The 25739-nt window shown below is 48.7% G+C and overlaps 10 protein-coding genes across 10 annotated transcripts; 2 read left to right on the top strand and 8 right to left on the bottom strand.

Moving 5' to 3' along the window:
* Positions 1 to 85: 85 nt before the first annotated feature.
* BJ212DRAFT_1260202 (pyruvate kinase) lies at positions 86 to 2382 on the bottom strand (the record flags this gene model as incomplete). Its single annotated transcript, XM_041330096.1, has 13 exons — positions 86 to 268; positions 326 to 432; positions 485 to 718; positions 768 to 896; positions 999 to 1463; positions 1518 to 1569; positions 1620 to 1709; positions 1771 to 1815; positions 1870 to 1910; positions 1964 to 2038; positions 2096 to 2155; positions 2207 to 2228; positions 2281 to 2382. 13 exons carry the CDS (start codon positions 2380 to 2382, stop codon positions 86 to 88), a joined length of 1605 nt encoding a protein of 534 aa, XP_041199080.1.
* Positions 2383 to 3065: 683 nt separating this feature from the next.
* BJ212DRAFT_1259295 (uncharacterized protein) lies at positions 3066 to 5512 on the bottom strand (the record flags this gene model as incomplete). Its single annotated transcript, XM_041330011.1, has 4 exons — positions 3066 to 3871; positions 3924 to 4298; positions 4356 to 5064; positions 5120 to 5512. The coding sequence occupies 4 exons, from the start codon at positions 5510 to 5512 to the stop codon at positions 3066 to 3068; spliced, it is 2283 nt and encodes a 760-aa protein (XP_041199079.1).
* Positions 5513 to 6715: 1203 nt separating this feature from the next.
* BJ212DRAFT_1259556 (uncharacterized protein) lies at positions 6716 to 9726 on the bottom strand (the record flags this gene model as incomplete). The annotated part of the gene is made up of 4 exons (XM_041330036.1): positions 6716 to 8734; positions 8786 to 8922; positions 8974 to 9266; positions 9317 to 9726. 4 exons carry the CDS (start codon positions 9724 to 9726, stop codon positions 6716 to 6718), a joined length of 2859 nt encoding a protein of 952 aa, XP_041199078.1.
* Positions 9727 to 9864: 138 nt separating this feature from the next.
* Positions 9865 to 12482, bottom strand: BJ212DRAFT_301873 (P-loop containing nucleoside triphosphate hydrolase protein). The gene is made up of 3 exons (XM_041342865.1): positions 11678 to 12482; positions 10681 to 11627; positions 9865 to 10621 (listed from the first exon to the last, which is right to left on the bottom strand). The coding sequence occupies exons 1-3, from the start codon at positions 12010 to 12012 to the stop codon at positions 10095 to 10097; spliced, it is 1809 nt and encodes a 602-aa protein (XP_041199077.1). The 5' UTR covers positions 12013 to 12482; the 3' UTR covers positions 9865 to 10094.
* On the bottom strand, positions 11997 to 15052 carry BJ212DRAFT_1316373 (general substrate transporter). The gene is made up of 20 exons (XM_041334201.1): positions 14828 to 15052; positions 14751 to 14767; positions 14594 to 14700; positions 14378 to 14546; positions 14282 to 14327; positions 14175 to 14234; positions 13997 to 14118; positions 13823 to 13949; positions 13674 to 13769; positions 13607 to 13619; positions 13531 to 13548; positions 13459 to 13473; positions 13332 to 13410; positions 13222 to 13279; positions 13062 to 13171; positions 12979 to 13012; positions 12875 to 12930; positions 12713 to 12828; positions 12605 to 12661; positions 11997 to 12551 (listed from the first exon to the last, which is right to left on the bottom strand). Exons 1-20 carry the CDS (start codon positions 14921 to 14923, stop codon positions 12379 to 12381), a joined length of 1569 nt encoding a protein of 522 aa, XP_041199076.1. The 5' UTR covers positions 14924 to 15052; the 3' UTR covers positions 11997 to 12378.
* Positions 15052 to 17796, bottom strand: BJ212DRAFT_1316363 (uncharacterized protein). Its single transcript, XM_041334200.1, has 3 exons — positions 15503 to 17796; positions 15347 to 15453; positions 15052 to 15296 (listed from the first exon to the last, which is right to left on the bottom strand). Exons 1-2 carry the CDS (start codon positions 17727 to 17729, stop codon positions 15443 to 15445), a joined length of 2238 nt encoding a protein of 745 aa, XP_041199074.1. The 5' UTR covers positions 17730 to 17796; the 3' UTR covers positions 15052 to 15296; positions 15347 to 15442.
* On the top strand, positions 15119 to 15432 carry BJ212DRAFT_1259266 (uncharacterized protein; the record flags this gene model as incomplete). Its single annotated transcript, XM_041330007.1, has 2 exons — positions 15119 to 15296; positions 15347 to 15432. 2 exons carry the CDS (start codon positions 15119 to 15121, stop codon positions 15430 to 15432), a joined length of 264 nt encoding a protein of 87 aa, XP_041199075.1.
* Positions 17797 to 17864: 68 nt separating the features above from the next.
* Positions 17865 to 19895, top strand: BJ212DRAFT_1258589 (peptidylprolyl isomerase-like protein 2; the record flags this gene model as incomplete). The annotated part of the gene is made up of 10 exons (XM_041329948.1): positions 17865 to 17956; positions 18005 to 18181; positions 18207 to 18431; positions 18484 to 18635; positions 18686 to 18783; positions 18835 to 18972; positions 19019 to 19108; positions 19159 to 19307; positions 19362 to 19529; positions 19583 to 19895. 10 exons carry the CDS (start codon positions 17865 to 17867, stop codon positions 19893 to 19895), a joined length of 1602 nt encoding a protein of 533 aa, XP_041199073.1.
* Positions 19896 to 20305: 410 nt separating this feature from the next.
* BJ212DRAFT_1295170 (Snf7-domain-containing protein) lies at positions 20306 to 22922 on the bottom strand (the record flags this gene model as incomplete). Its single annotated transcript, XM_041332291.1, has 12 exons — positions 20306 to 20323; positions 20424 to 20576; positions 20631 to 20783; positions 20837 to 21137; positions 21343 to 21659; positions 21707 to 21764; positions 21788 to 22028; positions 22082 to 22238; positions 22472 to 22489; positions 22544 to 22578; positions 22639 to 22747; positions 22800 to 22922. 12 exons carry the CDS (start codon positions 22920 to 22922, stop codon positions 20306 to 20308), a joined length of 1683 nt encoding a protein of 560 aa, XP_041199072.1.
* A 102-nt stretch (positions 22923 to 23024) lies between these two features.
* Positions 23025 to 25532, bottom strand: BJ212DRAFT_302600 (phosphoglycerate mutase-like protein). The gene is made up of 10 exons (XM_041342866.1): positions 25431 to 25532; positions 24980 to 25379; positions 24841 to 24929; positions 24761 to 24779; positions 24426 to 24705; positions 24302 to 24377; positions 24232 to 24237; positions 23964 to 24170; positions 23836 to 23909; positions 23025 to 23782 (listed from the first exon to the last, which is right to left on the bottom strand). The coding sequence occupies exons 2-10, from the start codon at positions 25264 to 25266 to the stop codon at positions 23492 to 23494; spliced, it is 1329 nt and encodes a 442-aa protein (XP_041199071.1). The 5' UTR covers positions 25267 to 25379; positions 25431 to 25532; the 3' UTR covers positions 23025 to 23491.
* Positions 25533 to 25739: the final 207 nt, after the last annotated feature.

The raw sequence follows: 25739 nt of genomic DNA, 5'->3' as shown, positions 1-25739 counted from the left end.
TCATTGTACATTGTTATATGCATCACAACCACGCTACAGTATGTTTACAACAAAGTCCAAGGTCTCAACAGTCAACTTCAATCATCTAGTTTGCTCCCAGGGATTGCAACTCAAAATCAGCAGGATCGGTAGGAACCGACAAGATGCGCATGGTGTTAGTATGGCCAAGACCTCCCTTCCAGCCTTGCACAGCGATAACGGTAGTTCCCGTCTTGATGATATTCAGCGCAAGCGCGTTCTTCAAGCCGAATCGGATACGGTTGTCAACCTGGATAAGATATATCAGTTTCAGCTCAAAGTCAATCAAACATGGGCGCATGCTTACATCTTTCTGCCACTGACTCTCATGAACTCCACGCGGCTCAGGGTACCAGAATGGATAACATCCACGGTGGAGATGGATTTGGCGCGCGGTCTGCTCATTCCGAGTGACTTGAAAAGGTGGTTGAGTTAAATATGTAGATGATATTCAAAGGGCACTTACCCGTGATGATGGGTACTCTCGGGCGGTATTTGGAAATCAGACGAGCAGTGTTTCCGCTTGTGGACAGTACAATAATGGCGCTCGCGTTTTGCTCCGAAGCAGCAGCGACCGCAGCAATCGCCACGGTCTCCACAGTCTCGGTGGGGCGAGGCTGGATGCCTCGCAACTCGTCGTACAGAGGTGGGTAGCAAATTGCTGCCTCTGCCAGCAAACATGTCTCAGCCATCATGAGAACTTCATATAGCGTCAGTCTCGTCATGACCATCATACTAAAAACACGCACCAGACTCTACGGGATAATTTCCCTTTGCAGTTTCTCCAGACAACATGACACAATCGGAACCATCAAGGACAGCATTGGCTACGTCGCTAATTTCGGCGCGAGTGGGCCTGGGGTTGTACTGTGCGTGATCTGAGCAATGCTCATAGGGGAACAGGTCGATTAAAACATACCGTCATTGACTATAAGTGGCGTGTATTCAGCGAACGCATTATCGCACGATGAGCGATCTACGTACCTCGAGCATCTGGGTTGCCACAATGACTGGCTTCCCAGCGATGTTGCACTTCGCAATCATCATCTTTTGTGCCAAGAAGACTTGGCTTGCGGGGATCTCGATACCGAGGTCACCACGAGCAACCATAACACCATCAGTCTCTCGCAAGATTTCGTCAAAGTTTTCAACACCCTGCTCATTCTCGATCTTCACGATGATTTTGATGTTCGCACCATCTGGCCCCAGTACTGTACGAATGTCTTTGACATCCTGGCCGCGGCGGATAAATGACGCGAAGATCATGTCAACACCGTTCTTGACACCAAAAAGCAGGTCCTTTTTGTCCTTCTCCGAGAGAGCAGGAAGGTCGACATCGGTCTTTGGAAGGTTCACACCCTTGCGAGAAGAGAGGGTTCCATTGTTCAGGGCACGTACGCGAACGTTGGAACCCTCAATAGCCAAGACGAGGAGAGAGAGAATACCTAGACAGTTATTAGATGAATGAACAATTCAAGGGTGATCACAGATAAACTTACCGTCATCAATGTAGATGAGCTTGCCGGGAGCAGTGACCTTTGGCAAGTTTTTCTATAAGAAAATATTAGTGTGAAACGCACAAACGAGTATTTCCTGCGCACGTAGTCAAGCCATAGGACCTTGTCATCGCAAATCTCGCTGTACTTGTCTTCCGTCGAGATGACGAATTCATGGCCAGCCTTGATGGGCGCCTGAAGGTGAAACATGATGTCAATCACATAGTGGAGTCGGCGATAAAGATCAGACGCATACATCCTTTCCATCTCTCATCAAACCCGTGCGGATTTCGGGGCCTTTCTGTTACAAGCCAAATATCAGAATGAATCTGTAACACGAGTGCCCGAGCCTTACTGTGTCCAAAGCAATCGCAACAGGTCGTCCACTGGGATCCGCTAATATCGCGTATCAGTCAACACGATCGTATGCTCAGACAATTCGTAATTACCCGCAACCATCTTTCTTGTGTTGTCGATGACACTCTGGTGGTAATCATATGAACCATGAGAAAAGTTCATGCGAACTTGAGAAGAGGAGTGAGTCGATCATCGTAGAAATAGGATGTGCGATCATCACTGACCAACGTTGACACCAGCGCGTCTCAGGGCAGCAAGTTTCTCGACGGTGTTCGTGTTCGGACCTAGAAACAATCAGCATCGACTAAACATCGACGATCACACAGATCGCGCACCGATAGTTGCGATGATCGAAGTCTGCAAGGTTGTGATAATTAGATGAAGGATGGAAGGATGGGAGAAAACTAACCTTGCGAAGGAACTTGGTGTCAGCGGTGGGCTGGGGGGCATTGGAGACGCTCAAGGTGGAGTTCCACTCGAGCTGCGATCGGATACCATCGTAGGTGAACATCTTGTTGGTTCTGGCGATGTTGGATAGGAATCGATTATGTGAATTTGAGACCGTGCACTGGACTGAGGAAGAAAGGATATTATCAGCACTCGTACAAGATATAAATCTTTTAGCGGCGCTAGAGAATAAAAAACCGGTGCGGATCATACGATGTGGTTTTGGCTCGGGTTCGGTCGACTTACCTGATGATGGCGCGGTTAAGGGAGGAATATTCAATGTCCACCGAATGTCCACTAGTGCGTTTCGGCAGTTGTATTTATCTATTCCTTGAATCAATACTTATACTGATCTCATCGATTATCCACAACATTAATTGATTTCTTAATTGACTTCACGGTCCGCTTGTTCCTCGTGGGTCGTACCCATGGCAGGCCGCCACCTAGGGACATTTTGACACGAACGTTCGAGCCTTTTGCGTTGGCTATATCGGACGATAGCTAGCAAGTATTGTAATTAAGCTAGCAAATATGAACCCATCGTGAATTGACAATATGATAAAAAAACCTTGCCAGCATGTCTGGCTTACAGAAATCCACTCAAGAAAATGAACCGGTAGAAAGAAGGGTAGGTACGGGAAGTGCTAGAATTCGGGGGCTTGACGACAGCAATGATCTGAAAGATAAGACAGAGCGAACGAAGAGCAACAAGCAACGAGAATCGACGACAACATATCTGAATCAATGTTACATTACTCTTAACGTCCAACCATGCAAACCTCCATCAGCCGCAGCCGCAACTTGCGCCGCAGCGAGCCAGCTAGCATCCGCTGACCCCCCTGGCGGTGCTAGAACACCACCAGGTGCCATCGACCCTAACTCCATAGCCTGGAATACGTTTTCGCAACTAATCGTTCGTCCAGAGTGATAACCAATACCATCCGAGGCGCGAATGAATAACAGGGGAAGACTCCGGCCAGCAATGGAAGGTGGAGGATGTGACTGTGAACCACTTCCATTGGGCCCGTCAAGCGGTGTTCCATGTTCACTATGTTGTGGTGATTGCCGATGTATGAGACCATCTGGGGTTATCACGCTCGGAGTCATTACATCCTCTTCGAGTGCCTTGATAATCTCAGGCAATGAAGGCAGCTCCACTGTCACGATGGTGTGCAAAGGGGGCTGAGTGAGATATCGTGATGAAGCGTCGGCAGGGGAACTTGCAACGTCTTCACCTCCACCCACTACTACCTCATTAGATGAACCGGACATGGCAGCACCGAAAGCGGCAATGTTAGTCAACGGTCCTGGGGGAGCAGCCTGATAGAAACGAGCTCTGAGAGGACCAAGGCCACCTAAATACACGGTCAGTGGCATCTGAGTTCGTGTCTTTGGGTCTTCATAGAAGAAGTGCGACACGGTCATTTCGAGTATATTGTTTGTTGGTCGGTACACTGGCGCCGTGAATAGTGTCGGGAAGGGTGTGATGGGCATTTCGGGTATTGAATTACTATGTTGACCAAACGCATCAAAGAATGTATACTGGAACTTGGCTATGGTCGAGCATTGTTAGTGCAATCCAACGTCCCAATGAAAAGTACCTACAAATGCCCACAATTGTCCAGCATAAATAGTCATCTACTTCATCGGTCAAGGTTCGCACGCCATCTTTCATCTCATCTCGTATGCGAGGCGATTGGAAGATCAAGGGGTGTGTTCCACCCTGAGTCGGTGCTCCTGGGACAGATGGGGTGGAGTTCGGAGCGCCGGGGATGGGACCGGCAGCAGACAAATAGTGTCTTGTACCATCCTGATTTACTCTCTGCAGAGCAATTTTCTGCATCTGACTCACAGGTCCACCATCCTCAGCAGATACGCGACCTTTGTCTACTTTGCGAATGATAAGGGGTGACGTGGCGATATTAGACAATGTGTCGGAAAGGACAACCTCACAGCCGTAAGTGACAGGTTGCGGACCGGCTGAACGTGAACGTGAGTAAAACATGTATAATACTTTCCAGTCACGTGAGCACGCACCATTGGTGGGCGGCGCGTCATCGGGGCGTCGCACTACGTTCACATTGAACGCAGACCAAGTGACATTACTTGCACAGAGCTGAGAGTTGTCGATAGTCATATACTTGGTGCGTACAGTCTGTGAATTGATCCTGTTGAAAAGAGACACAGGACCTCCCGCGAGGATACACGAAGAGATGTTACGCGTTTTTGCTGTCTTCTTCGAGGGTTTAGATATAATGGTTACAGGAGCTGAATCAAAGGTGGCCCAAACACGTCCTGGAGTTCCATCAGCGCTGCTCTCGCCTGACAAAGCAGAAGGAGGAGGTTCTATTATGTCGAGAGACAACTGGAAGCTCTTTGCCTTTGCTGTGCCAGTCACGTGCAAGAATTTGAAGCTTCCGGTCATGTTATTGTCCAAATTAGTCTTTTGGTCCAATGATCGTTCACCCTGTTCGGAGACAACTGACATAGCGAGTTGTTGAGAGCGCATTTGCCATACAGGACCTTGAATATGCACGACGGGGGGAGGACAAAGGAAGCGTTTCTCGCTACCATAAGATTTCTGTGCAACAGCGGCGTGCAAGCACATGACGGTTGTCATTTGAAGTAGAGGATGCTGGTGCTGCTGCGCCACATGTTCGCGAACAACAGGCCGACGAATTTTTGGGTGTGGATCGTCAGGCTCTGTCTCGTCGAGTTTGCGCTTACCACTCTTGCCGTTTGAAGACTTGTTTGATGTACATATATGAGTGCTACACTATAGCGATGCACTTTGTACTTACCTGGACTATTGCGGGTGTAAGATGAGGGGAAGAATGATGTGGCTGAGGTGAAGGTTGGACAGGGGGAATACCCCATTGATGTAATGAATCTGGAGCTGCTGAATCTTTTCGGTTCGCGGCAAGTAGAGATTGAAGAGACGCGTTCGGATCGGTGTTAGAGAGAATAGAAGGAGGAGCGGAAGTTACTGGAGGTTGTGAATTAGGAATAGCATTGTTGTTTGATGATTGAATATGGTTTGAATGCTGAAACTGTTCACCAACTTTATTGGCAAGTATATGAGGAGGAGAAGAGGTAGGGTTTACAAGTAAATCCAAGGTAGATTGTACGGGTGATGTTGGAGATGAAGTGCTTGAATTTTTATTCAGCTGCTGTTGAAGAGCAGCTTCGGGCATTTGGATGTGTGAAGAAGAGTAAGGATGGAAAGTCCTCATAACAGTTTCCCGCCCGATGTTGGTAGCCAGCTGTGGGAATCGAGGAAGAGAGGTGGGAAAATAAAGAAGAGAGATTTCAACTAAGACGTGAGAAAAAACAATTACAAACACGTGTAATCGTGAGAATTGTATATAAATAATATAATAATGATAAACAATCTAAACTATACTAGACATTGCATGCAGTGCCCATCGTATAGGCCACCAAGCAGATCCTACTGACTTGGAACTCTCTCCAAATGCAAGGTCATCATCAATAGATTCATCCCTCTCATCCTGTGTCAAGAAAATAGTATCTTTGCAATATTAACTCATGTACAGTTGATTGGTTGGATCGGACTTACTAAGTACTGATAACACACCCATTTTATCCTCCCCTTTGATTGTCTCCTCTATCTCATCTTCTGCCCCCCGTGCGAACACGACGGGTCCCGGCGTGTCAGGCAACGACCCATCAACATTGCCCGATTGTAGTTCATTGTCAACAGATTCAAACGTTTGTTCTTGCCGTAACCACTCCCAATGTTCCCCCGGAGATGAAAGGTATGAGGCGGGGAAAAAGCCGTAAGACTGAACGGATCCTTTCTATCACGCGGGGAGGCCGCCGTCGCCACAAAGGCGCTAAATCTGTGGTGGGATGATGCGGGTGCCGATGTTTGATCTAAGCGGGGAATGAAGCCATCTACGGTAGACTTTGCCCTGGCTAGACCAGGTCGAACTTGATATTCGAGAGACTGAGGTGCGGTATTGGAACGACGGATGGCCATGGTGGCCAGTTCTATGGGGGACGTTGGCCCATATATGCAAGTCAAAACTTGTTCACCCCAACGTATATTACAAACTCCGCGACCTTGCACAAGAGGGGCCAGCCATTTCAAGGCACAAAGGTACCAAATGAAATCATGTATGCAGCTACCTACAAAACATACGCAGACTTGAATCGTCGTGCGATATGTATTACAATGGTTCTACATATGCATAATGCAAGAAAGGGTGATGGACGATAAGAAAACAATATTAATGTTGTCGAAGTTGCAAGAGACATGTGGGTACCCTAATGAAACGACAGGCGTAAAAATATGTCCATGAACGTCCAATATGTCTTAGAAAATGAGTGACGTGACCATAACACCTGACATCTGACACTATTTCAGGCTCATTCCCTCAACTTGGAGGGTCGCGAGGGACTCCAGCAGAACGACGTCTGTCCATCGGGCGACTTTGTCCTGGGAACGGAACAGTCGCGTTGGCCTCATTCTTCATCCCGCGAGACTCTCGCTTTGCACCAGCAGCGCGCTCGGGACGAACTCCAAGTTCTACATCATGCTGATGCCGCTGCCAATCCTCCACCCTCAATACCGATTGGCGTTTTGACGACGATGGGTTGTTGACACCGCCAATGGCAGCAAGCTTGTCAGCGTTTATTCCCTTGGACCGGCGTTCTGGGTTCTTATCGTCCTCGGATCCTGTCTTGCCAAGACCATCTTCTGACCTGCGCCGCAACTTCTCCTTCTCTTCTCGTGCAAGTTCTGCGGCCTTCTCAGCATACCGCCTGTTTACTGCTTCCCGCTCCACTGCCTTCGAGCGCTCCCAGCGATGCTTAGCAGCCTGGACCTCCGCATTTTGTTTCTCAGCCTCCGTGATGGGAGCTTGGAGACCCCGCATCTTCTCCCGATGCCGTTCCTCCATTTCCTCAAACGTTGCAACACGTTGAGGTTCTGGCCTCTTGGCAACCGGCGCTGCGATGTTTGCGCTTTGTCCGCGAGGAATGATCACGGGGATATTGCTGGGGGGCTCAGCAACCGCAGCCTTCAATGGTCGAGTGGGAGGGAGGACGATCGGTATGTTGCTTCGCTCGGGCTCGGGTAACAATGGCGCACTCCTGGAGAGGATGGCAGGAGGATAGCGTGTAGCAGCTGCAGGAGGTTGCGAGGGTGCTAACACAGCCGGGATCATGTTGCTGGTATATGGTTTGGGCTTCTTCGTGTGAGCGCGGGCTGTTGCAAGCGTGGCAATGGGCATATCCTCGTCTGACGTATCTTTTGCGCTTGTGTCTGGACCAACACTAGGGTCCAACAAACTCTCCCGGCGTTTCCTTTGGGAGAGGGCTTCCGTGACAGCTGGCGGGACAGGTAGGCGTTGTTGTGCAGACAGTGATCCCGTCCTGGACAAACGGCTCGTTGGGATGGGTGCAGTCACCCCAGCCGGTGGTTGTAGGAGCTTACGGTCACGAACGTACGAGTCCCAGTCATCGTCGCGCAGAGGAACACTTGTAGGACGGCCAATTGATGCACCAAGCGGAGGCGCATCTATTAACTTGGAAAGTTCCATGGACTGTGCACGGCCGCGTGGATCTGGCTGTCTGGGTGGGCGAGTGTGTGGACGTGGAGCAATAGCATTATCAAGATCATAGCTAAGGGTGCGGCGAGAGGTCAAAGAGATACGACGAGAGCGGGAGTCGTCCGAGTCAAGGCCAGGTGTCTCCGATCTGAGTGCATCGATTGAGCGTCTGATGGTTTGAATTTCGGCAAGAAGCTCTTCCTTGCGTGCGAGATCTTCCAACTCCAATGAGACAGCTTTTCTCACATCGCTGTGTTTGGTGTCGCTGCTATCAGGATCGTTATCAGTGATGAACCCAGAAGGAACATCCTGTTGAATTCCAAGGCCAAGATCAAGAGCAGGCAAGACACCGGGCGCTTGAGAATCACGTGCGGTCCGCTTGATATCTTCGTCAGGGGCGGGAGCAGCCATGAAGTCAGACACCCCCGATGTATAGCGACCACGCCCGCCAACCAACGTGAACATGGAAGCCCGCCCATCTTGAGAACCCCTGGTGGGGAAATCCTTCATTAAAGGAGTCCCGGAGTAGCCACTGGCTGTCCGGGCATGCATTCCAAGTGGTGGGTGATCGCGCTCCCATTCCTCCTGCTCCTTTGAGAGCTCTTGGAATTTACCGGCAGCGTTGAGTTCGGCCTCTTCATCCCGCTTCTTTTCTTCCTGAGCAATTTCCTTAAGTTTGCGCTGCAAGACGCGGAGGATGCGGAGCTGAACGGCTCCACCCATAAGAGTGATCGCTCCAATGAGTCCAAGTTCGATTTCCATCGTTTGTGTTACCGGGAATGCAATGCGGTTATCGACATACTTCGGGAATAGGGAGGTGAAACCTAGATTCCAGACGTAGAACTACCGTCGTGTGTGAGTTATCATGAGCTGACTATGGAAAATGACGCAAACCTCTTTTAAGCCAGCTGTTGTGTAGCAATCCACACCGAGAATAAAGGCAGACGAGCCAACAAATGCAGTCGCAACCAGAAGCATATGCCAATGTATCTTGGGTATTGTGCAGAGGACAAATGCAACCACGCTGCATGCTGAGCAACAAGTTAGTAGGGAGCAAGGTGTACTACGGAGAAAACAGTTACCTATATACAGAATCCATCTCATGCCAACAGGGGTAATAAGACCGCCATTTTTAAAGCATTGTATCCATAATCCGAAAGCGAAACCACCCCATGCGCCAATGAAGTATTTAGTGGCCTTCCAAAAGAAGATTGTGAACGCGCCGCCCATGATACCAGCAACGGCGGAGGCTAATACGAACATGCCCTGAAGTGTGTTGTTCGGTGGGTTGATCGCGGGAAGAATGCCGAACTTGACGATAAGAACGAAACAGACCAATGAAAGGGTATAGAAACCAATGAGGAAGAAGGATGTCCTACATAGTGTGAGTGAGAAATCGGTAGATCCACGAATGAGAGAAATTACCATCTATTCTTGTGGCCCCAAAACGCACTTGGTAGTCCAGTTATGATGAGGATCGCTCCCAATACACCAAAAGCTGGAGTAATTCTAGTAGCTAGGACGATGGGAGTTGGGGTGGGTGAGGACGAGGATGCTGATGTTGGTGTGGATGAATTTGCATGAATAGTGCTTGTTGCATTGTACACTGTGGGTAATACGGTGGTGATAGTGGTCGCAATGTTCCCTGAATGGCTGACGGATGTCAACGTGTAAGAGCTAGTCGTCAAGAACGTTGTAACATTCGCAGAGACAGTAGGAGAAGGACTGCTGCTGGCTGTGGTCTGGTTTGTAGACTGAGCTGAAACCTGAAAAAAGAGGGACAAGGAAAGTAGAAGACATAGCATAAGGCATAAGCCAGGTGGTGCTCTCGCCATTATTGAGCACGACGAGCAAGGACAGTGACTTAACCGAACTGCAACCTGGACGGAAGAGAGCAAGAGACTAGGCCAAGGCTAGGTTGCCTCGGCGCTAGCAAGTCAGCCACCCATACTATTCATGGATTCATTCACACTAAGGTTACATCATGCCACTGGTCCTATTTGGACCTATGATTGGTTTGATCCGCGTGCAAGACAGCAACCAACAGCATACTACCGCCGTTAATAATCCCGTCACAACCCACACAACGGCGCCACATCAAAACTCATGTTTACCATACTCTACCTCGGTTCCCAGCCCTAGGCATATCTAATCTACCGACGGGCACGGTCACGGTGTGACTTGTAAAATATTTCTGCCCGCGTCAGTCAAAGTGCTCTAGCTTTGTTGCACCAATACCAAGCTTCTTCAGCATTACATCCATCTTCTTCGAATCATCCCTGACACAAACTTTACCATTCTTCTCCTCATTCTCCCGGCGTCCCTCCACGATGGTGATCACTTTCCCTCGGCGGCCGAACCGGCCAACTCTCCCTGCGACATGCTGGTAAACATCTCCCGCGCGTCCTTCCGGAAGTCCAAGGAGAAAAACGTGGGTTAGCGCAGGAGAATCGATCCCTCGAGTCGTTGCAAGCGTCGATACAAGCAAGGTGGGATTCTCATCGGGAATATCCCTGTCCTTAGACAGAAGGTGTGCCCGTCCGGCTTCATTGTCCACGAGATCAAGACCGTGGGCATTCACCCCGAGTTGATTCAGCTCAAAAATAACTCGTCGGACGGATGTAGTTGCAGGTACAACAAGAAGCGCAATGTTTGGTACGTCGAGAGCGAATGCGGATGCAACGGCTTCAAGCATCCCAGGACTGAAAACGGGAGGAGCTTGCAGCATATCTGATCGTAAATCAAATTGTCAATGACCGAATAAAAATATAAAACCAAAATATCCCCACTCGCGTTAGTCTCATTATCGAGCAGTATTTCATCATCTTCATCAAAAATAAACTCTTCTTCTTCGTCCTGTTCTCCACAAGAACTCGCATGCTCAGAGTCCGACGGTGTGAGGGCTCGAGCTGTGCGAGCACCAGTTATATTTTTCACAGAGCCATCCTGCGACATGACAAGAACATGGTGTGTGATCGTGCGGTTAAGACCGTGAGCCGGACGTGAACCAGACGAAGCTTTTATAAGCTTCAACACGTTTCCCCTTCTAAACCACCCGTAAGCGCCAAAGAAAGCCGTCCTCAGCCTATTTCGCATCGTTGCACTGAGCATGATCAGTTGCGGCCGATTAATCGGGGCCAACTTCATCTGCAAAAGACGCTTCCGCAAAAGGTTTGAAGCATTCGTTTTCGTGTTCGTATAGAGGACATCTAGCACAGTCTTCAGAACTTCAGGATGCCGCTTCTGATTTAACCGCGCTGTTTTTTCTGTGCTATACTTCAAGCCTTTCTGGGGAACCTGCAGAAGCCAGTCCACCTCATCGACGACGACAGTCGATAACGTGGATAACCGGAGCACTTCCGGCTCCTTGCGAAGCACGTCCATAAGCGCAGTTGGTGTGGCAATAAGTATATGCGGAGGATAATCCCGGAGCACGGATATTCCAGATGACGATGGGTTCACAATCGCCTCCAGGATCCGAGGAGATGAGTTTGTGAGGTTTTTGGGTGGTGAGCCGCGGACTAGCACCTGTGCAATCGAAGCGAGCGAATATGGACCAGGCTCACCCGTAGACGTCAACATGTGGTGTAGCCAGTGCAAAAATTGGTATGCAAGGTCACGGTGGGGGACGATCAAGAGAGTTGTGATGCCCTTTGTTGCATGGTCCTTTCCTTTTTCCGGATCGTATCTAGAGATCCTTGGTTTGCTCAGGAGTCCAAGTAGCAATCCAAATGATCTTGAAGGACGTTAGCTTCAGTCGGCCGGCATTCAGCGACAAGTACGCACTTCCCAGTACCCGTAAAGTCCTGCAAGAGAATATCTTGCCTACCCACCACAGCAGATATCATCTTGCGCTGCATTGTGGTGGGTTGCTGAACATCGGGGAATGCAGCACGGAGGGCCGCCGCGATTGGTGTCCCCACTCCAAGGGACTCGAAGGTTACATCCCGTGGAGCTTGCCCCGTGCTGTTCACATGCAACAGCTCTTTGGTATGTGCATCCGAGCTACGGCTCATATACCGAAACAGTCCATGCTTCCTGCAGACTGACTGACGCGCCCAGCTGCGATATAACAGCGCGACTGTTGGAGGTGAAGGAAAACTCATGCGGACACGTGACATTACCGAAGCAATATAAATCTAACGGAAGGAGAAAATCATAATATTGTGGTTGAAAGTATACAGTAATGACGAAACAGTAAGATGCGCAAATGGTGTCAATGAAGTGAAGTCGTAATTGTGAGCCAGTACGTAGCATATCATGAGGATTGAAAGGCACAACTGCTGGTGATAAATGAAATTAGCGTGCCAGAGAAGCAACATTGCTGACACTAGCATACTGTCTCGCAATTAGATAGCACTTCAACTGGCAACCGCAGCAGCAATAGGAGACGTGGGCGAAGAAGAGGAGGGAGAGAGCTGCTCCCTCGTATGATGCAAATCTTCTTCGTGCGCCTTCACGTGGTCGCCCTCAATCCTCGCGAGTTCCTATTCATCGCCCTCACCGATGGGCTGGTATGTACTCCTGTCATCACGATAGAGTAGCCGGCTAACCCATCCACGATCTGTGGCAACCTTGCGTCGAGAGCCAGAACGTACCGAAGGGCTGCGGGTATTGGACATCAGAGATGCCCGCTCGGACTCATAATCCAGCCTCTCCTCTGCAAAGATACAATCAGTACCTTTCGACTGGAAGAGATTGGAAAAACTTTACCTTCGCCGAACACAGCATCCATCTCTTCAAGAGGAACGCCTTTAGTCTCGGGATACACTGTGTTCAATCAGTGAGTATGGAAAACAGCATACAAGAGCATCTACCTACAGAAATAAACGAGAATGAAACTACACGCGCAATAGAACCCGTGCATAGGGTATAATCTCCATGTAATGACTTCTTGGAGGTATGGAGTCGTCTCTCCGACGAGGAAATTGAATGCCCTGGTCGTGTCAGTTGGTTGACGTGTGACAGATGCTTCGAGCTCACCAATTGGTCGCAGTTGATATAGATACACCTTTGGAACGGAATGTGAGGGGCATGATCTGAAGCAAATTCAGTATCTCAATAGGCTATTGCTGAAAGAATATCACCTCGGGGGGATAGAGCCATGGAATAGGGCCCCAACTAAGACAATATCAAATCGAAGGCTCAGAAATGTGCTGCAAGAGCTTACCTATAGCCGAATGCAGCATTGAAGACAATAACACAAATCACCACAGCATTAGGTGTAGCTGGTATGTCAACGTACATCCACCAGCCAGTGAAGCCCAGGGAAATGCCCATCTACATATCGGTGAGTACGTTGAAGGCCGTTAATCAGAAAAGGAACCAACGATAACGGCACCAGAAAGCAAGATAACGCGACGTCCCCAACGGTCTACGAGGTACCAGCTATAGGAGCATTTAGCCTTCCTAACAAGACCGTTGATAGGATGCCACTTACGGAGGTAAGGTGCTCAAAGTGTAAATGATAGCGTTGATGCCCGTCATCAGTACAGCATCACGGCCAAGCCACCCGGCCTCTGCGTTTCAATGAGATTTTCGCCAGAAAAAAACACGTCCACACGTACCTTCAAAAACAGATGCTAAAGAACGCGCACTGATCAGTCGAAGATCACTTTGTTGTGAAATAAAATACGTACGAGCGTAGTAGCTGATCACTGGTTGTTGTTCCAACTTATTAGTTTCACGAAAGCCGCACAAAGGCAGACACATTACCGTTGATTCCATTCTGGGAAATACATGTTCATGACGGCATGATACGAGTAAAATGACGAGAGCTTACCAGCTGAGCAAATGCTTGGGAAGACATGGCAAGCAACACACGTCGCTTATACTTCTTCCACATCACAGCGTACGATCGTCCTTCCCCAAGTTCACGCTGTGATTGTTGAATTGTAAAAACGATGATTGCTGCACCAACCATTAGCGCACCTCGTAAATGACTTTGTCCTTGATTTCTTGGAATTCAGCTTGAGCGAGAATGTTGTCAGGATCTCCTCCATGCAGATCCACGATAACATTCATCCCGGCAACATCTTGGTCAGTGTCAATCAACCACCTGTATAGTTTCAGTGTATATCACCGCAACAATGAGAGACGGTATACCGAGGGCTCTCGGGCATGACCAGGCTTCCCGCAGCGAGGATGCTTCCAATGACACATTGCAGAAAAAGGGGAATACGCCAAGAAAGATCGGATTCGATGAATGAACAAAAATAATCTGCCCACTTTGGATAATGTCAGCTCGCCAGCTTCATAACTGCAACACATAGAGATGATTTACAACAGAGCTTGCATAGCCGAAAACATTACAGGTGAATTCCATGCACGCAAGCGCGCCTCTCTACAAACAAAATTAAGAGCAATAAACGTCGGAGGTTTGAGACCTACATGATTGGGTGGAGAAATTTCGCTTTGATATATAGGAACAATCGTCCTGGAAAATGCGCTGAGCGCTTGCGCATAATTTGAACCTTGAGGACTCACGACAAGAGCCCAACTCCACAACCGCTTATCACTCGACCAACGATCATAACGTAGAAACCTGTGGTGAATGTCTGAATAGCACCGCCAATAGTGAAAACGATAGCCCCAGTGAAAAGGGTCCCCTTCCGGCCAATTATGTCGCCAACACGACCAGCAGCAATCGACGTGGCTGTGGAATGTCATGATACAGCGTAAAAATGATAAGTAAAAATATACCAAGTGCCCCAAGCTCGAGAACCGCGACCATGGTACCAACTTGAATGGGACCAGGGGAGTCGAAAAACTGTTTGAAATAGGGACCGGTGATGATACCTGACATGACGCTACCCTTGGACTCAGTGGCTAGTAATTCAGTGAAATATGTCTAACGAACCCCTGGTCATATCCGAACTATAAAGTAGCACCAATGATCAGTCTTTAATGTCTCGTGCCTTTTGTGACATAGCGTACCAGGAAGACACCCAAACTAGCGAATACGGAAATAGCGTAGAGGAGAGGCTGCCCGACTAATTTGCGTCGGGAGGGCGTAAGAGCAACATCCACCATAATGCATGGACTGGTGATGGTAGGAGAGAGTTGACAACAAGGGGTAGGAAGGGAAAGCAGGGAAACGGTCAATGCCGATGTATGGTAAAACGTAGGTGCAGCGCCACATAAAGTGGCAACAGTGTCAACTTAAAGCTACTTCATTTGGAGACCATTGCGTCAAGATACTGCACTGCTGCAAAACCAGGTTAAAGCATGCCACGCTCGGACCATTCTTCAGACTCCTCATCAAATGCGTCATATGATTCTGATGAAGAGTATCGCTTGGCCCAGAAAGAGTGGAACGAGAGTTTAGAAGAACTTCAGCAGCTTGCGCTCGTCTTACTACTGCCATGGGTGGGCAAGTACTTTGGCAGGAGATGTAGTTATTGGCGTATGTACAAATGCATCATGTTTATCTACACTAACGAACGTGCCTTGCAGTGTACGATCGTTACATTCGTGTCGGTCTCGGCAAGTCATTTTTCATGGGCGAGAAGCCTTTGGCATGGTCATTCTTCTCGCGATGAATGATGTGTATTATATTGAAGGTATGTCTGCGTCAGACATAAACCTTTGGTCCTAACTTCATCCTCCAAGTTGTCCGTCGTTGGATTCTACCAACCAGGCTCTCCAATGCCCCAACCGGTTTGATGTACCTCAGGAGGTCCTCTACCATCTCATCTGCAACTGCCCATTCCTCTCTCGAAATTAGCCCATGTAATAGGATATACCATGTATCATAATTCATTGGGATTTTCCGGTTTGCCATCTCCCTGTAGTAGCCCAATGCCCCTTGCAATCCTTCTGGTTCCGGGTTCTCCAAACATGCTTTGATCAGTATGTGGTAGGTCACCCGATTAGACCGGATGTTTCGCTCCTTCATCCTTTTAAGGACGTATCTCCTGCACTCCTCGGCTAGGGCGGTGTTGGGCCATACCCGGCGGTGCAAGGATGCCAGCACACCTGTGTATGTCACGTCATTGGGTTGGGCATCCGGATTCGTCTCCATTTTTTGAAGTAGCTCCATTGCCGTCCTGAGACCTTGCTCCGAGGACTCGCGAAGCTGTTGGTCTATGATCGCGCTGAAAACGGCGACGTTGGGCTCCACATTTTGCCTCTTCATCAGACCCAGAATGATGTCGATGGCGTCAGTACGCCCAACCTTGAGAAGAGCCGAAAGCACAGAGGAGAACGTGAACGCATCGCCGGTCAACCCGTCTTCTCGGAGACGCTCGAGTAACACCGATACTGCACGAAATTCGCCTCTGCGGCCATGGTGACGCAGGAAGGTGTTGTAGGAAACGATGTCCGGCTTTGGGCCCTTCTGCCGTAAATTCTGCAGCAGCGCATCGGCATCACCAGGTCGTCCATTATTGAGAAGACCGTGCAGCACTGTATTGTACACAGGCAATGCGTCCCCAGTGTCCGGCAACGAACCGTTGGTAATCTCTCGTTTAAATATTGCGAATTTCTCGATAGCGTCATCTGGTCTCCGAGCGTTAAATAATGACGAGATGACAGCACGATATGTCAAGATTCCCGGTTGGATTCCTTGGGAAACCATGTTATCCCAACTGGTAGAAGCGGCATCAGCTTCCCCCATGCTATCAAACCCATCCAAGAGCGCTGTCCAGGTTATGACACCAGGCTGAATACCATATTTAAGCATATCATTCCAGAGATTCTCTGCCAGGTCCCGACGGTGGCATCGCAAGAACCCTGTCAAGAATGCTGCCCAATTAATCTCTTGGATCACGACAGGTCTTTGGCTGGATTTCTGTGAATCACGAACAGCGAGATACGGCTCTGGGTCATTCAAACCCTCGATGATCGCCCGATATAAATTCTGGATCTGTGAAAGGTCCTGATTGCTTGAGAGATTTGCGATATGAGTGCTGAGTGAGTGGTGGCGAGAGATGAGTCTTGCGATGTCAACGCGGTGGACGTAACTTTGAACTTTTGCCCGGAACGAGAAGTCATCGAATGAAGCCATGAACTCCTTCTGGACGGACTGATTTATGCGTACAGGATTGTCGAGCATTATCTTCAGCGCGCCCTCGAATGAATTTTCGAGTGCATATGCGGCTATTGCTGCGAGGACGAGTGAGAAATTGGGCTGGTAGGATAACTGATCGCCTAGAAAATTGAGAGCTAACCCATTCGCATCCTCGACATTTTCCTGCGTTGAGGATGGTAGGGGCTCAGACACGGTCTGGTTGCTGGAGTGAACCAGGAAACGCCTGTACAGGTGAAGGGCTGCCTGCGAGTCGCCTCTCTTTATATGTCTGATCATACAAGTCGTGAGGGCATTGACTGCACCCTCACAGGCGGCAGCAATGGCTATGTCCTCAATGACCTTCTTCTCGTCTTCGTCCCAAGGCTCAGAGTTGTCCGTGAAGCACAGCTTAGCAGCGCGCTCGGAAAACCCACGCAACTCGCGACCAAGGAGTCGTAGCAGCTTTCTATCCTCCAACTGCGACCATAGCTCCCCTACTCGCGCAATATCACCAGCCTTCAGAGCGAGACGAAGCTCGACGACCTTTTCGTCAAAGAAGTTGATGTCTGGGTCGGAGACAGCAGCACCTGGCTGGCTCAGTAAGCTGATACGTTGTTTGATGTTCTGACAAATAATTGCCGGGTTTTGTGTGTGTACAGAGACTGGAAATTCTGCGAGTCTCTCCGTGTCATGTCTTTTGGATGGTTTCATCACCGAAGGTTGCGGTTGCACCTTGGAGCTACCAAGACGGTATCCAAACGCAGTTGGCGCGAGGAAATCAAGCACGACAATAGTCCGCCTTGTTTTAGTGGTGGCATGACGCAGCATCTGCAAGATGAAAAGGATGAATTCGAAGCAGATGGAGACCTTCGACCTTGTTTGCGTTTATTATATTCGGAAGCTTGACCAGGTGCTCCGCTCACTTGAAGGTCATCATATCCTCAATCTCAAACCAACTGCAATATGGGCCACGGAAATTCTAACAAACTCTATATCACACATGCAGAACATGCAGGCGAATTCGGACAGCATTCTGCTTCGTCCGGGTATAAAGCGTAAATCTTTCCTGCGCCTAAATCATGGAGTTCTCATGTTTTGCACAGGAAGCTTCAAGTACCACACCCTCGAGCGCAAACACCATTCGACTGTTGCGCACTTTCTTTCCAGCCATTTAATCATCCAGTATGCGCCCGCAATACGGATGGAACAGGCTTCGTGTTTGACCTTGTAAACATCATTCCTTGGCTAAAGCAAGTTGTCCTCTCTTCCTGCAAGGTGACGTTTGTCTTACGCTTCCATTCAAAGGCAACATAACAATACAAATCCCATTACAAAAGAGCCCCTCGCACCCGGTGACCTGATAACACTCCACTATTCGCGCAAAACATCTAGCGAAATTCATGATCCAATTTCATTCAAGCCATTCAGCGAGCACTCGCATATAGTAGCAATTGCAACCACAGGAAATGTTTTCCTTGCAGAAAGTATCAAAGGCGGCAAGGATCTTCTTGAAGATGTTAAATTTAAAAAGTTGGTGGTTGAGTATTTCTTCACTGTTCTGGATTCAACGTTACTCTTGCAGGGAGGACATTATCACATTGCAAAACCCCCATGGTCTCCCACCCTCGTCTACAATCAATACTGGTGCTACTGCTATTGTAAAGAAGGATGAGAAGCCCAAACCAGCTACTGTCAAAGAAGTCTCTGAAGTGAAGGGTAAAGCCGCTATCCCTTGTGAGCTTTATCGGTTTTCACTACAGGATGCAGCCTGAGTATCATGCCAGGGAACATTTCTCCTTATTCTAGTGGTGCACCCGGTGCATCATTGACGTCAACGTCTGTGGACCCTCAGACACAAAGTTCACAACTACTGTGGGACGAGGTGCGCAAAGAGAACTGACTACGATGAGCATTCTTGTTGATGGTAACTTAGGAAGAGCTGATGTTCGAAGAAATGTCAAACCCTCCCAAGGGTAAGGGTAAAGAGAAAGACGTTGGGAAACGAAGAGCATATGTTCGGGTCGTGACCAGTTTGGGCGGTTCGTTGAACCTGGAGTTGTATTGCGACAAGGTCAGTGCTGTGCGCTCTTGTTGACGTGGCTAACACTCCCTCGCAGGCACCAAAAACTTGTTACAACTTTCTCATGCTTGCAAGAGCAGGAAAGTATGACGACTGCCTCTTTCACAGACTTGTTCCTGGCTTCATGGTACCTCTTCATTCGCCGTCTCCCAAGATTGGGTACTCATGGTGGTGTAGGTGCAAACGGGTGATCCTACGGGTACAGGCTCTGGTGGAGAGTCACACTGGGGTACTCCTTTCCGAGACGAGTATGATATGAGAGGTGCTGCTAAACATGATAGTCGTGGTATCGTCGCCATGGCCAACAAGGGCGCTGGCACAAATACGTCCGTCTGCCGGTTTACCTTTGTTTTCTGTTTCAATGACGAGTGTCACTACAGGTCGCAATTTTACGTCACATTCAGAGCTACGCCGAACCTTGATAACAAGCACACTGTCTTCGGTAAGCTAGTTGGGGGAGACGACGTCCTTGATGCTCTGGAAAAACTCCCTCGTAAAGACGGAACAGAACGCCCAGCGAAGTCGGTGCGGATAACAGAAGTCATTATGTGCGTACATTACTTTTTTGCTCAGACCTATATCCATATATTTTCTTTTCTAGATATCAGGACCCCTTTGAAGCATATAAAACACGGCTTGCAAGAAAACTTGCTCGGCGTGCAGAAGCACAAGATGAATCCAAGAAACAACCTGACAAGACTCAAGGGGATGATATTAACTGGTTTGGGGTCAAAGTAGGCACTGGGGACTCGGCCTTTGGTGGGGGCGCCGCAGGCGTGGGAGCGGGAGTGGGCAAGTATCTCAGCGTCAAGAGGCCGTTGGATCAGGTAACACCTGGTGTACAAGCCAACGACGTTGGCGACGATGCCAAAAAGAAGCGGAAAATAGGGTTCGGAAACTTTGACAGTTGGTAGTAGACCGATACTGTTGCTCTAGCCTGACGTCTAATATCCGTATCATTATCTGCTATCCTACTGTAGTGTCGTATCTGTAGATGTCTGGGAAAGCCTAGGTCGCAAACGAGGGTATAAATAATACCAGGATGAAAATCTCTGATACCATGCGTGCCAGCAGGTGCTAACCAGGTACAGGAACTCGCTCCCTCTTAGTCTCTAAGGGCACTTGTTGGACTTCTAAATAGAAATGAGGATGAAGGCCGTCCGACGATCGTGAACTACTCTGACCTTCTGAAACAAGCGATAATGACCTCGGCGGAGATGGCAAATCCAGGCGCACTTCAGGTTCTGCTTGTCCAACCTAGATATCATGTGAAAAGGGCGAAATAATATCCGACAGCCAGTACTGACCGCTTCCCCTTGTAATGCTAAGAGCTCCGCCTGGACTGCGTCCTCCTCATCATGTGTTAATCGGTTCGCTAGCAAATCACCGATTTCCTGTACACCATCCTCAATACAGCACAAGCAGCACGAAATATAACATACTCGCTGATACTCTCTCGCTTCTTGCGTCTCATCCATGAGCTTCTCGACACTCTCAATACTCATTTCGCGATGAATTTCTTGAAGAACTTCATTGCCTTGCTTGAGACCGTGAAGGACAGAAACCTCGACCAAAGAAAACTCAATGGTTGACACCTACAAGGAACATTTGGTTTCAGCATACATTTGAGCAATATGAATGAGACGGACTAATTGTTCCAAGTTCTCCAATTGACTGTCAGTCTTCAGTAGCAAGCTCTGCTGATACTTGCGCCTTCGGAGGGCTATGACGGCACGGTCCTTCTGACCGGTAGCGAGATGGGCTTTCGCAATTTCATGCTCGCGGTCGAGCACAACCTGTATCTACATTAAACGATAATGGATGCTGCACCTCACGAATGACTATGCAGTCAAACCTTCTTCTGGTACTGCTTTAGCTTATCGCGCTGAAGTTTGAGACTACGGAACAGATACACCTGTTGGGCGTTACCGTTTGGCTGAGAGATCATGAAAGCCCACGCACTCGAGAATCGCTCGATCATGAGCGGTGACCTTGGGTATTGACTGGCTCGACCCCATGGTAGTGTCCTGTGTTGACGGGGTTGTGGAGACCGCCGAGTCAGTCTGCGAGAGGCACTTAGCAAATACACTGCCACCGTGACCACTTCAGTGGACTGATTGCTATTGGGTTTTCCTACTCCATGCCCACAGTCAAGACTAATTGCGATATAACACTAAGGATGCTATCTACATGTTAAAGTTAGAGTAAATGTACTGTAATACAAGTATGGAATCTGGACTGTGCAAAGCATGAAAGCAGCACACAGCAGTGGCGGGAACCGTGTCCCATAAAAATACAAGACAATCATTGAATCATTGCTCGACATTTGATATCACAGGGTGAGTAAAGCGCAACTCTGACGAGGAGCGCTGTGGTTCTCCAAGTTCAAAACTCATAGCAGGGAGCTCTCCTTCTTCAGGTTTTGTATCAAAAGGATAGTGTTTGTGGTTTTGAAACCGGCTAGTCCTACCAAATTGTGGATTTGAGCCCGTTGATGTTAGAACAACCCGCGAGGGCGACCGACGTCTATGCGGAAGGAGCTTTGGGCGTGTCAGCGTATATAGGATCGTGTTGAAGAATCCCGACAAGAGAAGAAGGGTATCTGCCCAAGCCGTCACTCCCCACGGGACTTTCTGTGTATGAAACTGTGTGAAGCGGGCAGCAGTTATAGGCAATACCTGTCGAAAGATCAGAGGGTACATAACTAATAAGTAACTCCACCTACTGTGACAATGTAGACCGCAGGGTAGCTGGAAGAGTAAAGGTCAGGGACAATCCACTGACTGTGGGCCATCGTCAAACTCACAAGAGCATTCGTAGCGCGATGGCTCCTTCGTCCCCCCGTTGTCTGGGGTCAGAACTATCGGACGGGGTGACACTCCGGGTCTCAGGCGACGTCCACCGAATCTTGTATCCATCAACGCTAATGATCCGTTTGACCACAAGAGCAAGGAAGATATAAACAATGATAGTGATGAATGCTGCAAGCCACATCCACATGTATTGAAGACCTATTCGTTGGAAGTTGTTACGTTCGATCCAGCACCCTGTCCAATGCAAACTTATTTAGCCGCGTAGATAACCTGAATCGCGAACGTACAATGCCCGGTGGGTCCATAGAAACTATCAATCAATATATTCGGTATCCCAACCATCAGCCCAACGATTACCCATATGACAGCTGAGCCAAGCAGCGCTGCCTTTGGAGGGGTACTCCACCTGAATACCAGGACCTGCATCGTGTGCAAGGCGATAGTCTGCAGAAACCAATTAGCATGAGAAAAGTTTCTATGGACCATGACAGAAAGTAATTACTATCGTGCTATTTCAGAAATTTGGTTAGCATCTAGATGTAAAACCACATGATATATCAGACTCGCCTGAAAGCTGCCCCCGTATTGCCCACATGCTTGAAGGCACCTATGATGATTGTGGTAAGTGGGCGTCACAAGGTTCCACCTCAAAGGATGGTACCTTGCACAGTGCATACGGTGCCGGGGTATATCCCCTGCAGATCAAACTCAGTATTATTAAGGGGTCATGATACAAAGTGTAAACCCACAGCGGCATCAATCCACGCGATATCGAACATCCCCCCTGAAACATTGTCAGAAGACTGGGGCACCAGCGCGTGATTTCCAGACATGGATGGCTCACCGATTGCTTGAATGAGGTCAAAGAGCATTAGATTTAGGAAATAATAATGAACATGAGTGTCCGTCGACCATCTGCGGGTAGCACCTATTCGAATTGTGACAGCGCTATACTAGTGAGCTTGGGATAAGTCCGTGAGCTTGAAATTCGAATAAGACACCTACAGTAATGTATGCCAGAAGAGATGTGATAGCCAGTACCGATAGTGCCGCCGCCTGTACGATGAAGACTAGACCCAGTCTATCATCGAAGTCGAAAACGGCCCCACTTTCCTGCAGATTCGCCATACTGGTCGTCCAAGAAAGCGAGAGAAGAAAAATACTGTGGACTTGTTGTGCTTGCGCCCGCATCCTCCAGCTTAAATTGATTATTATAGGTGCCGCCGGGTTTTACTTGTGTGTTTTTACTCATCAGGGGCTGCACCGATCTGGCAATTAAATTCCCTGATTTGGAACCAAATGAGACAAACTATGGTTGATGAGCTGTCGTGAGTGCTGTCGATCGATCATAGTAACAAAGTTTCCTGTTGAAATCCGCCGCGGTAACCTTCAAGAGCCTTCAAATAATAAAATTATTGTTCAAGGAAAATATATGGTGAGAATGTTAAGGGTCGGCAAAGCGAACAGCAAGGGCCCACATAGTTCTAAACGAAGAAAGTTATTAAAAAAACAGTGACGTTTTGGAAATTAACAGGGTTGAAGCTGAAGAGTATATACCTGGTGCGCGGTTGAACGTTGATACACTGATCGTTGATCGATGATCATGAAATGGCAGCTGTGAAATAAGCACGTGAGGTGACATGCACATGGGTATCGCGTGACATAATTAACGTTCTGTGGCATAACCAATCACCCTTTTAACTAGGGTATCTTCCATCAATTATGTTGTCGGGATTAGGCATGGTATAATTGGCGAAGCAATCATGCGCATAGTCGATCTCCCCAATTCGTTCATGCATCCCGCTGATGAAGCTCGGTAGTGCGCAGAGACCGTTCGAATCTTCCGTGCAACCATGGATGCCCGTCAGCGGCACCACACCATCATTCAGAAGGAACCGGATATGGGTTGGCTCCTCTGAGGCTGGGCAACTGAGCACCTGTGCTACAAGCTGACTGGAAAAAGGTGCGATCTGGCTGACAATATAAGACTAATGAGACTGGTCAGAGATCGAGGTAAGCGGTAGTCTATGAGACTGCGTACACGATGATGGGGTATATGGTCGGTTGGCAGAGGGCCAGTTGCAGCTAGACTAGTGAAGTTCAGGGCAGTGACGACTGAGCCCTTCCGTCAGTAGTCTTGCATTGGAGAGGAAGGAAGTGGCAACACACTACTGGAAATGACTGTGTCGTGGCTAGCGTCCACATATATAGGTTGATTAAGAGGGAATGTGATGTTGCTCGAGTCAAGAGTGCTGTTGGTGCTGCTGTTCCAGACATTGATGGGAGTGTGAGTGAGACGTGACACTAGTTCTTGAACATAGCCAAGGCCCTGCGCTGCTGCTGCTGGATTGCCTGGCCCATCGCTGTACCAGAAATCTTTGTTCACAATGAAGTCATCAGTCACTCAGGCTGCAAGTTTACCACTGAATGTGCTCACTAAGATCTGCAAATAGAGATCATCGTCGAGCTCAGCAAAGCAAAAGCAGGGATTATTTGAGGGAACATACCGACGTAATACTCGTATCCTTCCCATTCTTTCTCAGTGAAGAGATCGCAAAACTTGGAGTAACCGAGGGCCACGGTCTGCGGGATGTCAGAAATCCACGAAGACCGTGTAAATGATGTGATTACCTCATACGCGCACATTTCCTGCATATCAACCAATCGTGAGATAGTCAAATTAAATCCTTTGATCATTGGTTGCAAGCGCTTCCGAGCATCTTTGAGATAGATATCCGCCCATTTATTACCCTGAGTGCCACCGAAGTTACCGATATCCGCCGTATTGGAGTTGGGGCACACATCATAAGGAGCTAGGGTGTTGTTGAAGTTGTTCTCCTCAATGATGATCTCTTGGTGATAGTCAGTCTCGTAAGTTCTGAGCCCAAAAAAGCCTGCAGCAAAGTTCAGGCTATCGATAGCATTATCAGGCACAGCGTACATAGAATCATGAATGAAATGCTCACGCAGAATCCACCATGCGATCTGTACGACACAAACAAACTATCAGAGCGCATTGTGAAACAAACGTTCGATGCAGGCAAACCTTCAGAAGTAGTACGGAATACTGGGAGATCCGTAAAGGCATTGAGCAACTCGCCATATCTGTAACGGAAAGCAACCCCGTTGCTGAAGCTGATGGAGGGGAGAGTCAGTGGAAGTATCGTAATGTAGAGCGAACGTACAGCGAGTCGCGTCCGAAAGGCGTCAAGATCTCCGCACCCAACTTATATGTCCAGGTTGCCAAGAACTCCAAATCACCAGTGACACTGAAGCCTTCGTCCGATGCAGCAGCATGAATATCAGAGGCGAAGTCAGAAACTCCGGAACCAGAGGTTGGATAACGGGCGCCATGGCGCATCAAGAGATGTACTGCGTTGATGCCGCACCCTTCTGGGATGACAGGGGATGCACCAGGGAGACCGAACGATTCCACAGAGTACATGGGCCCCAAGTTGCCCCAGTGACGCATCACATTGAAGGTGATGTCTGCGCTGTCTGCCGAATTGGGCCTCGACAAGGGAAATACGTTTTCGACCTTGGAGAACGGGATGGCAGTGACAATTGCCGCAGGTTCAGCACCAGCTGAAATTTTTTGATTAGAACACAGGAAATACGATGAGCATCATCACTGACTAGGCGTTGGACCTGCATAACCGACTTGAGGTGCATCCGGGAAGTAAGTGTCAACAGCAGTGTTGGTGGCACCGGGGGGAGGATAAGAATCAACGACGGTTGATCCTGCATAACTGGATGCTGACTCTGCGGTGCAAAACGGCAGAGCGAGCAGCAGAACGGTGGCAAGCATGGTTTGATGAGTTAGGGTCAGAAAAATATGAAGCGCCCGAGTTACATACTTTATAACAAATATACGTACGTGATCATGATAGGAATAGTCTAAGAATGAACGTGGCCCAAATCAACTATATGGTGATCAGCTGCCTA

The sequence above is a fragment of the Suillus subaureus genome (genome assembly GCF_016647635.1).
Source record: "Suillus subaureus strain MN1 chromosome Unknown BJ212scaffold_2, whole genome shotgun sequence".
Lineage (NCBI taxonomy): Eukaryota > Fungi > Basidiomycota > Agaricomycetes > Boletales > Suillaceae > Suillus > Suillus subaureus.
The sequence above is the reverse complement of the archived record's forward strand: the minus strand, read 5'-3'. Positions and strand labels throughout refer to the sequence as shown.

Bases quoted from the DNA above. Each gene is read 5' to 3' on its own strand.
- BJ212DRAFT_301873 (XM_041342865.1), bottom strand. From the start codon at position 12,012: ATGTCACGTGTCCGCATGAGTTTTCCTTCACCTCCAACAGTCGCGCTG. The intron at 11,628-11,677 runs GTGCGTACTTGT...ACGTCCTTCAAG, and splicing joins GACTTTACGGGTACTGGGAA to ATCATTTGGATTGCTACTTG. The intron at 10,622-10,680 runs GTGGGGATATTT...ATTTACGATCAG, and splicing joins CGATAATGAGACTAACGCGA to ATATGCTGCAAGCTCCTCCC.
- BJ212DRAFT_1316373 (XM_041334201.1), bottom strand. From the start codon at position 14,923: ATGGTGGATGTTGCTCTTACGCCCTCCCGACGCAAATTAGTCGGGCAG. The intron at 12,662-12,712 runs GTAGGTAGATGC...GATTGAACACAG, and splicing joins TTTCATTCTCGTTTATTTCT to TGTATCCCGAGACTAAAGGC. The intron at 12,552-12,604 runs GTAAAGTTTTTC...GTATCTTTGCAG, and splicing joins GGATGCTGTGTTCGGCGAAG to AGGAGAGGCTGGATTATGAG.
- BJ212DRAFT_1316363 (XM_041334200.1), bottom strand. From the start codon at position 17,729: ATGCTGCGTCATGCCACCACTAAAACAAGGCGGACTATTGTCGTGCTT.
- BJ212DRAFT_302600 (XM_041342866.1), bottom strand. From the start codon at position 25,266: ATGCGTCACTGGGGCAACTTGGGGCCCATGTACTCTGTGGAATCGTTC. The intron at 24,930-24,979 runs GTACGTTCGCTC...CCCCTCCATCAG, and splicing joins CCTTTCGGACGCGACTCGCT to CTTCAGCAACGGGGTTGCTT. The intron at 23,783-23,835 runs GTACGCAGTCTC...CAGTCTCATTAG, and splicing joins ACCATATACCCCATCATCGT to TCTTATATTGTCAGCCAGAT.